Source organism: Apium graveolens, chromosome 4, assembly GCF_009905375.1.
Source record: "Apium graveolens cultivar Ventura chromosome 4, ASM990537v1, whole genome shotgun sequence".
In the NCBI taxonomy this organism is placed as follows: domain Eukaryota; kingdom Viridiplantae; phylum Streptophyta; class Magnoliopsida; order Apiales; family Apiaceae; genus Apium; species Apium graveolens.
Window position 1 is genome coordinate 20,726,654 of NC_133650.1, and position 13,599 is coordinate 20,740,252.

The following is a 13,599-nucleotide window of genomic DNA, read 5'->3' on the forward strand; positions in this document are numbered from 1 at the left end:
CATGATCTCATATTATTCTAACACTCCCCTCACTCGAAAGCCCATTTATGGGTCGAAGAGAGGATCTCATTTATGGGTCGAAGAGAGGATCACGGGCCCCTATCTTTAAGGCATAAATTTGTCTTTCGTGTTCCTCATAAATTGTGATGTTGGGGGTGGCAGGGATCGAACTTGAGTCATCTGCCAGCGTGAGCTCTGATACCACGTAGAAGAACCAGTTACTCTAAAACCTTAAAGTGTTAGAGATTAGCCATTTCCAGGATCTTATATTATTCTAACACTGAGATGTCCATATGAAAAGTTTGTGAATTCTGCAGTACTAAACAATTTAAAGGTCCAAGACTAGATACAGAGTGCTGAGTGCATACCTGTTACACATGGTGACTGATAACAATTCTTAAGTAATTTATCCTTGAGAAATTTTTGTACCAGAGGAAAAACTAAGACATGTTCTTACAGTTCTATATTTCCTATCAGGTTGCTCATCCGTCTGATAAGTTACTGTACAAGTCCAGATCCAGATGATCCTTTGATCAAGGACCAAATGTAGCACAAACTAAAGGTCCTAGTCGATGCACAATGCACATCGCACACGGCTCCAACATTAGCAGGATCCGGGGATAGGTCCAAGTATGCAACAGAAATTTTAGCAAACAAAACATAATAAATGGAGCACCAAAACAGAAACTTTTTTTCATCACATAATTTAAGAACAGAAAGGTACCACGGACACATACATAACGTTTCCACAAAAAATATAGCATCCATGTAAATTCTTACTTGGCATCAGTTACAACCTTTAGTACATGTGAATCACGAAGCAAGATCATTAACCATGTCATGCAGCTTTCTTTCTAATACATCTGAACATATCTGCCCCATCATGTGATAAAATGACATGAGATCGGATACTTTTTCAACCGACATTTTCTCTATCACGCTCTTTGCTAACCTTTCTCTGTCTGCAGTCAACTTCATTTTATGGTAGTATGATGAAGAATTTCTCACGGTTGCACCCATCTGCATCAGCCTATTTTCTTGTTGCAAACTCAAAGCTGTGTTTGACTGCAGATAATAAACTTAACCAGTTCAGAATTTCAGCATAAATATTGGATTATAGAGCTTATTATAAGAAACATCTGGTCATCAACGTATCCACTATCCAGATGCTTGAAGATACCTCCAGGAAATCTGCTCCCGCTTCAAGTTCAGATTCTTTTGAAAAATTCCTCTCACTTCCTCTATCATATAGAATTCGAGCTAGTGAAAAACTCTTTAAGATAACTTTTCTCTTTTTCTCCATTTCTTGGTCAAGTTTGAGAGGTTTCAGCAAACTTGTTGAGCTGTTAAGCTTTTTCTGGTAAGCAACTACTGCTTTCACAAACTCCTGCATAAATTCCACGGTGATTTAACATTATAAACAAACTCAGCCTTTTTTTGTAAAATCATACTCCCCTGGTTACTATTGAGTAGTCCATTTAACCTTTTCTTTTCTATGTACATAAAAATTCAATTTTTAAGGTCTATAATAAGTGATACTTGCATTTAATACTTGAAAAAAAAAATCTCTTTGGATGAAAATTTAATTCTAGATTTTAACTAAAAATAGAAGTTACAAAAATATTGTCTCTAAGTGCCTCTTAATAACCATAAAATATGTAAAGTGAAGGAAACAACTGGACAAGTAAAATCTTACCTATAGAGTACTTATTAAGTCCTACATAGTAGAGTCCAACATAAACTTCATTTTAACTTTGATCTCAAACAAATATGTCAATGCTTAAGATAATGATAAGCAACCAATCAACTCATTCCATGATAATTAGAAAGAATGTTAAATTTCATTTGATAAAAGATATGAAAATAACAGATCGAATGAGACTAAAGCATATAAATTTTTCTTCTCGATGCCTAAACCAGCAAATAGTATTTGACACGAAGGAAGAGAACTGTAATACCTTGTAAGCAGCAGGGCAACCTGGATAATCAAATTCATCAGAATCTGGTTTTCTCATTCGTTCCGGATGGAATTGTAACCCCATAATAAACTTCCCCTCTTTGGGATTATAAGCATCAGGATCATAAAACCCTTCAACCAATCCATCAGGTGCAAATGCCATCGGCACAAACCGCTGAGCCAACTTCTTAACTCCCTGATGATGATAACTATTAACCGAAATCTCCATCTTCTCCCCATCCAAAGAAGCACAAAACCACTCACTCAAAGGAGTATTTTCCACCACCCTAACAACATGTCTATGCCCATCATAATTCTCATAATCAATATGCACCACTCTCCGACATTCGGGACAATTTCTTGACAATTCTTTCTCAATGTCCTGATAAAGAGTGCCCCCACAAGCCACATTCAAAACCTGAGACCCCCTACAAATTCCTAAGAAAGGTATGTTTCTTTCGAGACAAAGTTTGGCAAGACTTAATTCAATAGCATCTTTTTCTTTGTCAATAGCTGTATCACTTGCATGCAATCTCCTAATCTCTTCTAATTCATCAAATGATAATCCAGAAGCTTCAGCTTCATAATGAGAAGGATCAATGTCTTCACCTTCACATAAAAGAACCCCATGAATGGGCTCAAAGCTATCTAACAACATGTGCACCCCAGTTACACGGGGTACTATAACAGGTACAGCACCATAACCAACAATAAGATCAAGATGATATTCTCCTAATCATAATAATTTTAAATCAATTAAACATGTAACAGAAATAAAAGAGAGATTAATAAAATTAATACAAAATAAGGTACGATGAAAATGACGTACCTACAAAGTCTACAAACTTGTTCTTGCGAAGGCTTCGTCTAGAGACGATGAGTACACGAGGCAGAATTACAGAGAGGTCAGCCATTAATTAAAATTAGAAATTTGCTTCTCTAGAGATTAGATTATATTATTGAATCCGTTTTCATTGCCCCTTAATCTTTTCTATTCTTGTTAATATTTTTAGAATAAAAATCTTTTTTCAGAAAAAAACAAATTCTTGATCAAATAAATTAAAAGAGTATATACGATTCTGTAAATATTCTCCAAATGCATTCAAAGCCAAAGTAATAATTTCACAGTTTAAATTTGTTGATAATGTATGTAATAATCATAATAATACAAGAAACTGAAATCATGTATTGATATATTGCCACGTTACTTACTAACTTAGAGGTATGTTGACACGTGGATAAAGCTGCATAAGACAGCACAAGTATAAGACTGGTCTTCCAACCTGATCTGGCAACCTGTAAGATATATGCATTACGATTTTTCATATAAACAGAAACAACAACGCAGAATTAAAAGCAGAAATGTAGACACGCCATTATATATTTTCTTTAAAACTTTTCACAGGTAAATTCTGATTATTTTATTAAATTTAACCTAATGTATTATCAAATTCTTACGTTCTTTTATATTTCAAAAAGCAAAATTTTATCTTGCAGTAAAAGTACTAGTAATGTTTTGTAAGTGTTCAACTGCATACTTTTTTTTTTGCAAAAATAGTTCTCGACGGACACCCTCTTAATGGAAATTTTAATTTATATTTTAAAAAAGACGGTATCAATCAATTTTATGACCACAAGTAAATATTGATTGGATCGGTCGCGGTTTGAGGTGAAAAGAACCTAACCCAATATACTTGATTTATAAAAAATTCAAACTATTTTCCTGGAAATTTAACTTGGTTTTTTTTTTAAATCACCCTTTTAATTTTCAATATGGAATGGGTTGGATTATTCGACTCCAAAAATGATTGGGTTGATTCGAATTTTGCGGATCGGTCGGATTCCGTTCACCCCTAATAGAAAACAGTTTTTATTCAGAAATAATAGATAAAGAAATACTATAATTTTAACCAAGTCAGGTACAAATTATCAAAGAAATAACAAACAATCGTTAATAATGCATGTATCCATTCCAAATGTTGATATAAAAAAAGTGTGATAACTGCATCACACCTCCGACCCGGATCACACTACTACATCGGCTTTACAAAAGTAGAATTAAATGACTTAAAACATACATTATCACACAAACACTACGAACAAGTCTTTTTCTTATAAAGCACGAACCAGCAAGAACAAAGATCCCCACAGAATGGACAATAACTATCTCCAAAATAATAATACTCCCACTGTCATGTTTATTGTTAGAGTAGAATCAAACTTTCCCAAGCTCATGAGAAAGAAGGGAGTAAAAAGAATCAAGTTACACAAATTGTGTATTGCATCTTGCTTCATGTGTGATATTACGGGAGGGCCGCAATGCTATGAATCGTACATGTCCTACTTTAAGTTGGGTTTCTAGATTTAAACACGTCTTTATCTCACTGAGATAACTCATTTACTAGTGATATCTTTTAAGTTATAAAAATCTTAAATTTTTAAAAATTGTTACAAAAATCATCTAGAAAGAAATATTCAATTTGTACACATAGTTTCATCGGATTCGCCCCCGTTTAATCCGATATTCCTAAATAAAATATCTTTAGTTTTTTGGAGAGCATACAGCTAATTAGTAAAATCACCACACTTAGATTTATTTCATACTAATAATTAACTTACCAGATTTTAAAATAACATTGCATAAAAGCTGTAGCTAGCTTGTTGATTACATGATAGAAATTGGGAACAAAGTGCATGGCAGAAGTAACAGGAGCACAGTTATTTTTAGTACAGATTACAGAGCAGAATTAAGTTCAACACTTGATGGCAACACCGCAAGAACTGGCAGTCTTTCTGGCACCAGGAGAGTTAACATAGTTCTTTAGATTAGGGTCTTTTAGGTAACCACAGAGGCAGGGCTTCTGCTCCTTTAGCTTGTTGCAGCATGCAGCAGATGGTGGTTGCGATTTCGTGATCGCGGCAAGGCACGGTGATAGCTGTACTGCAGAGCATGTCGCAGCTTTCGTCACCTGCACTTCTGCCACCATTATCACCACCAGTATCGCTACTGTCAATACTGCAACACCTTTCATGTTAAATCCTACTTGCTTCATTATGAATGATTTGGGGAGTGAATAAAAGAGGAGAAAATATGTTGTGTTGTGAGGCTTGAGTTGTGTAGCCTATAATTTATAGCCGAAAATAATTAGTAGAAAATGGTAGTCGGTAGTGCAATGGTTGGTAGTCCGTGATGATAAAAAACAAAAATTGGGTGGACATCAAGTCAATTGATCGTAAGCGTTGCAGGTCATATCTTGCCTTGGATTTCTCAGAAAAAACGTACACAGATTGACCAACCCACCACACAACGGGTCAAGCTTGCCTATGGAACAGTGCATGCTTAAATTATTACCAAGGGGCTTCCTGATCCTGGGCAATTAAATCAAATTTGGGCCATTGCACAAATGTTACATGCAAATGGGCTCGTGAATTCTTATCTTTAACCAACTTTTTTTTTAGGATGAAAAAAAAAAAGATACACACAGCAAAAGAAAGAAAACAAGTACCTCCAGAAAACCAGACATTAATATTTATTTTATAGTAAATCATAATATTTGTGAATCAACTACAAACGGGAGGCTGAAGCCCACAAACAGCAAGAACCTTTTTAGCACCAGGAGAATTCATAAGGGCCCTGTATCTAGGATCGCCAAGATAGACGCAGAAGCATGGTTGTTGCGTAACAGCATCAGCGCAACACTCAGCTGTTGGCATTAGCTGTGGGTTTTGTATCACCGGAAGACATGGGTTGAGTACGGCTATATTGCATTCCATAGCCATTGCTACATCCGCTTGATCTACTATCACGGCCACTGCAATAACTGCAATAAGAATTCCGTTCATCATCCCCCTCGACTTGATTGCCATTTCTTCGGACGTAAACTTATCAGTGACTATTTTTACAAATATTGCTAGATGTACCTGCTCAATTGACTGAAAGCTGTGAGAATTTATAGCTGATTCTGGAGTGTAGTTTAGAGAACAGAAGGCCAGAAACTGGGTGTGCAAGTTTTCATTTTTTTTTGTTTCTAGTAATATTTAACAAACTTTAGTTTATTCAGAGTAACGTGTACAAACTGGCGTTCCAAAACAATGCAGTACGAGGAAATGAATTCCAGTTTTAGAGTAGGTGTTGGTTAATATGATAAGTACTTTTTAACAAAAAATCTTATTGATGAACATATATAGTAGGATATTTATTTCAAAAAATGACGTATTACCACATTGACTACAAATTATAATATCGATAACACAATCAATCGGACAGAAGTATTTCTATTTATCCATGAATGATTTAAATTGTCACACTATTGATGATTATATAGTAGGATAACAATTTTGTTCTATTGACGATCATATAGTAGGATAACAATTTTGTCTTATTAATAGTTATATAATAGGATAACAATTTTGTGTGGTTTCGGGCATAATTTTACGTGAAAACTGTTAAGTAACTGGTGCATCTACAACCTTAAGGTTACAGAGGAAGCTCTGAATCTTATAGTTTTTAACAGGTGGGAGGACTCGAACCCGAGCTCTCCCTTAACCGATCTCTGATACTATGTTAAGTATTCAATAATCTAAAATTTTAAAGTTGCAGAGAAAGAACCGAACAGAATCTTATATTCTATTACTCTTTAACAAAAACATTTTTTATACGAGAAGCGCGAGAAACAATTAGTTTGCACTCTTTTAAAAATGCAGAAGAGTTGTTCTTCATGTGAATAACATATGCAATATGGCATTGTTCTGTTGAAGGTTTTGGTTGTTTTCCCTGTTGGTGCTTTCCAACTTGTGCTTCTCACGTTGATTCAATCGTTTAATGTAGGTCGTAATATTGGGGATGAAAATATAATTTGCTAGGTCGCGGTTAAAAATATAATTTGCTAGATCTAGTTTGGTAAGTTATGGGGGATTAGCATATATCCTCTTATTCACTAGATTGTGAAATACATTTGACTTTAATTAAGCATGAATTAGTCATTTCTCAGGAAACATATACCGCTTTATTTCCGTCTGTATGTACAAGTTGATATCTTTAACCTTTGTACCCCTTGAAACAAAAGAAAAAAGAGCAATCAAGTTGACGAGAGAGTATGACAGATAGTGATAGCATTCGAAGTTTCAGCTTAACCACTGGTCCTCTGTTGGTCATGTTTAAGCACTTGTGAACACCTTTTGCACCATAACATGTCAACATTTATTAAAAACCCAAATTCTAGACACCGTCTTAAAATTGTCACATGATAACGGATAAAACAGTTGTAAATATACTCTCGAGATCATGTAGTTTCTTTCACAATTTCATTTTCAAGTAAGGTCTACCATTTTTTATAATAAAATAAATGATTTAACATTTAATTTGAAAAACTGATTACAAATTATCTGATTCATATAGAAATTGATGTCTAATGAACTAAAAGATATCCGTTTCTAATCGATGTCTAAAATAAATATCACCAATAAAAATATTAGTTGACATTTGACAAAAAACGGTAAAAAATTGATATCTAGTGATATTTTCCTTGTAGTAAAATTTTTCCTCTAAAATTTTACGACTAATTATCTGAACTAATTTCTTACTGCAATGAAAAAGGAAAACACTGAAAATAAACTAAAAACTAGGAACATAAAAATGGATTCACAAGTAGTCTGAAGTCTGAACACAATCTAATATAAGAAGAATGCGGTCCCTGGTCCTATCTACTCTCACTTTAATGAATCATCATAATTAATGGTCGACCAACCTTGCATGTTCTCAACATCTTTTTATACTTCACATTAACAAATTTAACATACACAATCGGAAATTGGGAATCAGATAACAATTCCGGCAGGAAATTGGTATATTTTGCCGGAAAATCCATCCTAACACCCTTCAAATTCTTACAACATAACAGAACTAGAAGTTCCAGGTACATAAACATAATTACAATTGTACATAAATTACGTAAACATACCGTAAAATTATATGTATGAATTAACTTAATGTCGGCAGGAATCTAAACATTGAGGCAATGGCACATCACAGGCAGTAGCAATTTTTTTGAATTCCGGAGAACAACAAAAGCCACTCACTGTTGAAACAGGGTCCTCCGCGTACTGACAAAAGCAAGTCTGCTGGCTTTTCACCTTTACGCAACAAGCAGACGATGGCGCCTGCGGGGAGGCGAAATCTCCGGTGCATGGAGCTAGCTCCGTGATAGTGCACACCACTCCCGCATCAACATCCGTAAAAATTGTGGAAGTCAGAAGCATAACCAGGGTGATGACACTCATTGCGGCAACACGACATTCCATTTTCCTCTGTTCTTAACCTTACAATTATAAACAACAGGAGCAAAGAATATTAATAATGTGTCACCGATAGGATGTTCTCATTCAGACAGAGAGCTCTTTATATAGCAAGAGTCTAGAATGATATGTGATGTCGGGTATTAATAATGGCTTGGCTTCCTAACCGTAACTTTTCTTTGTGCTCAAATTAACTTTTACAAGAATCCAAAACCTGATGCCTCTATGTACTTGTGGTATTTATGTTATGCCCATAGAATTCTGAGTTTTCAAATGTCCAAGTACATGGTTGTTACTATTGTCTTGGTGATGACTAATTCTACTTATTTCTCTTCATTTAGCTTAATTAGTTTAAATTTAGTGATCACATGCATGTCTCTTTCGTCAATTACAAAAACTAATCATCAACATCACAATATTGCTTGATTAACCAATATTATTGTCTGTTTTTAAATATATTTTCGTCTTCTTTCAGTATCATTGCTTCAGTACCATTATATAAATAGCAACGACTTTTACTTGTAGCAAAATTAACTTACTTTTATTGTTGCAGCGAAATTCTAGTACAACATAAACTTGTACAAAATTTAAACAAACTCACTATGAGTTACCACTTTTATTTTTATTGCCCCCCTTAGGTCGGTTTTTATTCAGTTCGGTTTTTAATTGGCGCTGTTTTTAGTGATGTGATTTTTTAATATTTTTGTTTTTCGGTTCAATTTTTGTGGCAGGAATATTGTTTGTCTGCTTAGTAAGTTAAACATCAATTTTGGAAATTTGAACTCCTATTTGCACCAGCTGAAAATCCTCAAAGCAGCTCAGCACTCCATTCTGTTCGTCTGTTCGAAAAAAACACGGGGCAAAATGCAGGAGAAGAGAAATAAAGATCAAACAGAGACAAGTATTAATCACAAAATGCCCATTCACTTCTTGTTCTCATTTTCAGCATAATCATAAGATATAAATTTGTATACAACAAATGATTGATATGGTCGTTGAGCTCTTGTTCCTCAGGTCAAGAATTCGACTAATAGTACTCGGTGTGTAATTAGTCATAGAAAAAAAAAGAATGAATCGAAATGCTCGAATGTGGATTGTTTTCTTCTAAAAATCAGACATAAAATTAAAACGGGACGGGAAGTTGATGTTGGGCGTGTTGAATGGCATAGGATACAACAACTTGGCAACAGATGTACCCTTTGATGTGTGTGTAAAATTTGGATGCATCGTCGTTCCCATCTACCTATTGCAAACTTATACTACCAAACATGTCTTTATCATCTTCCTAGTCCTGCCAAATATTCTTTTAATTTCCTTGTCTCCATTTCTCAAAGGCCACGGGTCCAATGTTCAAAAATTTAGTATCTTTATATAAATTTTGTAAGAAATAGCAAGGTGCTTCAGAGCTACTCAGAAACCCATGATGGAAAAGAAATTACGTTGCATAGTTCGAGTGTCACAATAAATTAAAAAAAAATATAACTTCTCCTATTAAATATTTGTTTTTGTTTCTGAAAGAGTGAATATATATATATATATATTTATATTTGCACGGCTTGATTTATATCAGTTTTTTTCTGTGAAGCGATTTCATCCCAGTATAGGGATAAAAAGATACGTTTTTTCGGGTATTAAAACACGTCGGTAGGAGCCAACTGCACCCCCAGCTCATCATACAATTGATCAGAGACCACAGTACGATACTACCAAATTTCATTTCTATTCCTCGTCACACAATATTCTATTTTTTGTCACGGGCTGAATCTTCTATAGCTTCTTCTAAATAATTTCTCCTCCACTAAAATGTCTAGGAAACCGAATGCTGAATTCGGCAGTAGATTATGTATATGAATATATGCAGATATGTAGTATTTTTTATGTTTATAGTAACATTGATTTATCAGACACCTTCCTAAGTTTGCCATCTTTTCCAACTCCCTCTAGTTTAATAGCACTAGGATGTATCATACTTAAAATCTTGAAAGCTACGTGCACTTGTCGTTATGTTAACATTTTGCAGACCAGTTCTTCTGGCCAACACAAACTAACAAAAGGCCTTCAAATTGCTCCAATCTATGTGTCTGCATGTCTGTATATATATATATATGTAAACTGTAATTTCTGTAATATAGAACAAAAGACGAATGGCTGGTGCCTACTAATTATATGGACCGTTAGGTTCAGAAACCAAGTAATATCCTAACACCAGCAGTTCAAGCTCTCCTACTCTCTCTGCAACTCATTGTTCAAGCCCCGCAACCCTGAACAAGGTTCGTGTAGTAGAAACAACCTCGGTGTGAAGCTTGCGGAGGATTCAATACCCATATTCGCATTCTGTAACAACAGGTTTTCTTTTTTCTGTTTCTGTTTCTATTTTAACTCTGTCTTGCAACCTTAGTCTATGTAGTATTTACTTATCCTCCAGAAATGAACTCTGATTGTTGTTGTTTTCTTTCAGCTTAAAGATTCTTCAAGTGCTGGAATTTCGAAATGGATGGTAAGTATGATAATGGGGAGACAATCGCGTCAATAAAATCATCGCTGAATTTTTATATGGAGAGAATGTCTGATAGCTATTCCCCTAAAAGAACAAACTTGAAGGATATATCAAAGGTATTACTTAAAACTTCTGTTCCATTTGTTTTTGCTTGAACAGTTCATCAACTTTCTTATAGCCTAATTATGTTTTCGATGTTATAAATTCAGAAGCCATCTCCAGCAAAAAGGGAGCTACATTCAACATGGAGAAACACAAGCCAATTCAGGGATAACACAAGGGATGCGGAAGCAGCTAGAGCCAAGACAGAATCAGAGCTTTGTGATGCTAAGAAGACTGTTAAACATTTGGCTTCCAGAATCGAGGAATCAAATTCAAGAGTTAAAAAGATTGAAGAACTAGAGAAGCAAACGAAGTCAAAAGAACTTGAACCAGACCAGAGATGCAGTAAAAGAGAGGATGACCGGTATGCAGAAATAATCAAAGAACTGGATTACATTAAACAGGAACTCAGAAAGCTCAAGGCTGATATGGCACTTGTATTAGATCAAAAGACGAATGCAGAAAAGGAAAATGAAGCATCAAGTTCGAAAATTAAGTCGTATTCAGGCTCAGTGGAAGTATTGAGGAAAGAAATCGACGAACTTAACGAAGAGCATGTGCTAGTTGAGCTGGCAAGGATTGAGGCCAATAAAGAGTACAAGGAAATTGAAGTTAAGCGAAAAGAGGAAGCTAGGCAGCATTCATCGGTACTAGAAGAAACTAGAAAAAAAGTGAGTGATCTAAATGATCTCTTTGAAGAAACCGACAGTACTGAAGAGCATGAAAAGACATTAGCTGATACGACTTATGATGTCAATACACTAAAGAATGAACTAGCATTAGTTATGTCAAAGGATACTAAGAAAACAGACAATTCAAATAATGCAGAGGAAGAAGAACCGGGATCTCCATCTTTTTTACGAGTAGTACTGGAAGAACTGGAAGCTGCAAAGAAAGAACTAGCTCTTATCAATGAAGAAGGTTTTCAGTTCACAGCTTCCATGGATATCATTAAAGATGAAGTGAAACATCTTTCTGAAGAAATTGCTCGACTAAAGAAAACAGAAGAGAAGGCAGACTTAACTGTTCAAACTCTTAATTCAAAGCTCTTGAGGGCAAAATTGAAACTGGAAGCTGTATGTGCAGCTGTAGAGGAGGCCAACTCTATATCATCAAGTCTAGAAGTTGCTCTTGACCAATTAAAAACTGAAGCAGAGGCAGCCAAGAGAGAACAGGAGCTTATAAGTGAAGACACTGCAAAAATGAAAGCTGAAGTTCCTAAAATTGAGTCTGACATAGACTTAGTGGAGTCAAGACTGGAAGCTGCAATCCAAGAGCTAGGCTCAGTCAAGTCTTCAGAAGCTCTAGCTCTTGAGAATTTAAAAGCTATAGTTGAGAATTCAATGCGATCAAGAGCCTCAGCTTCTCGACATAGCTCCACGATAACAATCTCAACATTTGAGTACGAGTACTTGAAAGGGCAGGCAGCAGGAGCCGCAGAAATTGCAGATAAAAAGGTAGCGGCAGCTCAAGCTTGGATAGAGGCACTGAAGGCAAGCGAGAAGGAGATACTGATGAAAACTGAGATAGCTCATAGAGAGCTGAGGATGGAAGAACGTATAGTACATGAAGCAGAAGAGCCGATCTTGACTAGATTATCGGAGAATGAGGTAAGAATTTCAGGAAGAAAATCTGACAAGTTCACAGAACCTAAGAAAATGCAGCTTGAGATGCCATCAAGGAAAAGCGTGAACAAAAATGACATCTTGACACCGTCAAGACGAACAAGGGTTCGGAACTCTGCTTCTCCAGCAAACAGGCATTTATCCAAATCAAATTCAACTTCAGTTGACAGAAAGAGAAAGGGAGTCCCAACTTTAGCCAAGTTCTTGAGCAGCAACAACACTGAAAGAAGTCACTAAACTGCCCAAATACAAGTACAGGTGTTGTATACTTTCAAACACGAATATTTTGAATAAAGAAGGGTTTAAGATTCTGTGTCCACGACATGCTTAACATTCAAAAAAATTCAATTCCCAGTTATTTTTTTGTTTTACATTTACAGAGCCTGTGACGTAGCTCAACAAGTCAACAACATATACTGGAATACAACATTTTAATTGACAATATAAAGAAATTGAGATAAAATAAATAAAACAAAAATGGGAATAAAAAGAAACAACCTGAAATGACTAATTGAGTCATATTTGAACAAGAAGCCGCTTCTTAGCATGAGGAGTTTTGGGCTTAAACACACTACATTTCAAAGTATCCCAAGCAGAGCCCACACCATAACCTTGTCCAAACCCAAACCCAACACCCACACCACAGCCCATCCCAACTCCAAAAACCAACTTAACATGACTCCAAGGCCAACTACCATCTGACCCAATACCACCTACTAACCCTAGCCCAACTCCCACGCCGCACCCAATGCCTGCACCCGCACCTGGACCTTCCATTGCAGCTTGCATGTTTTCTTGAAAAAAGTCAATGTGTGTTGATTTCTTGCCGTTGTTTCTTAACATCTTGTTCTTGTTTTTCTTGTTCTCTATTCCTCTCCATTTCCAAATGGGCTTTGGCTCGTCTGTTCTGTAAAACGCATTCATGTGACTGGGCGTTTTAGACATCTCAGTTAGTGTGAGAGAGAGAGAGAGAGAGATTGATGTCTGTGACAAGATATGTAGAGACTGATGTGTATATAATAAGCAAACTTTAAGTGATCTTATCCGGTTATCTACTTTTCTTTGTTTTATTTATTTACTAGATTAGTTGCCGCCCTATATAATATTTTTTTAATTAAATTAAT

General features: G+C 35.5%; 3 protein-coding genes across 3 annotated transcripts; 1 reads left to right on the plus strand and 2 right to left on the minus strand.

The window, feature by feature from the left end:
* Positions 1–543: 543 nt before the first annotated feature.
* On the minus strand, positions 544–2,952 carry LOC141716695 (putative glutamine amidotransferase GAT1_2.1). Its single transcript, XM_074518890.1, has 4 exons — positions 2,787–2,952; positions 1,959–2,689; positions 1,181–1,387; positions 544–1,065 (listed from the first exon to the last, which is right to left on the minus strand). The coding sequence occupies exons 1-4, from the start codon at positions 2,869–2,871 to the stop codon at positions 814–816; spliced, it is 1,275 nt and encodes a 424-aa protein (XP_074374991.1). The 5' UTR covers positions 2,872–2,952; the 3' UTR covers positions 544–813.
* A 1,574-nt stretch (positions 2,953–4,526) lies between these two features.
* Positions 4,527–5,077, minus strand: LOC141717886 (non-specific lipid-transfer protein 2). Its single transcript, XM_074520116.1, has one exon. It carries the CDS (start codon positions 5,008–5,010, stop codon positions 4,711–4,713), a length of 300 nt encoding a protein of 99 aa, XP_074376217.1. The 5' UTR covers positions 5,011–5,077; the 3' UTR covers positions 4,527–4,710.
* A 5,656-nt stretch (positions 5,078–10,733) lies between these two features.
* On the plus strand, positions 10,734–12,783 carry LOC141717887 (protein PLASTID MOVEMENT IMPAIRED 2-like). The gene is made up of 2 exons (XM_074520117.1): positions 10,734–10,864; positions 10,958–12,783. Exons 1-2 carry the CDS (start codon positions 10,742–10,744, stop codon positions 12,710–12,712), a joined length of 1,878 nt encoding a protein of 625 aa, XP_074376218.1. The 5' UTR covers positions 10,734–10,741; the 3' UTR covers positions 12,713–12,783.
* Positions 12,784–13,599: the final 816 nt, after the last annotated feature.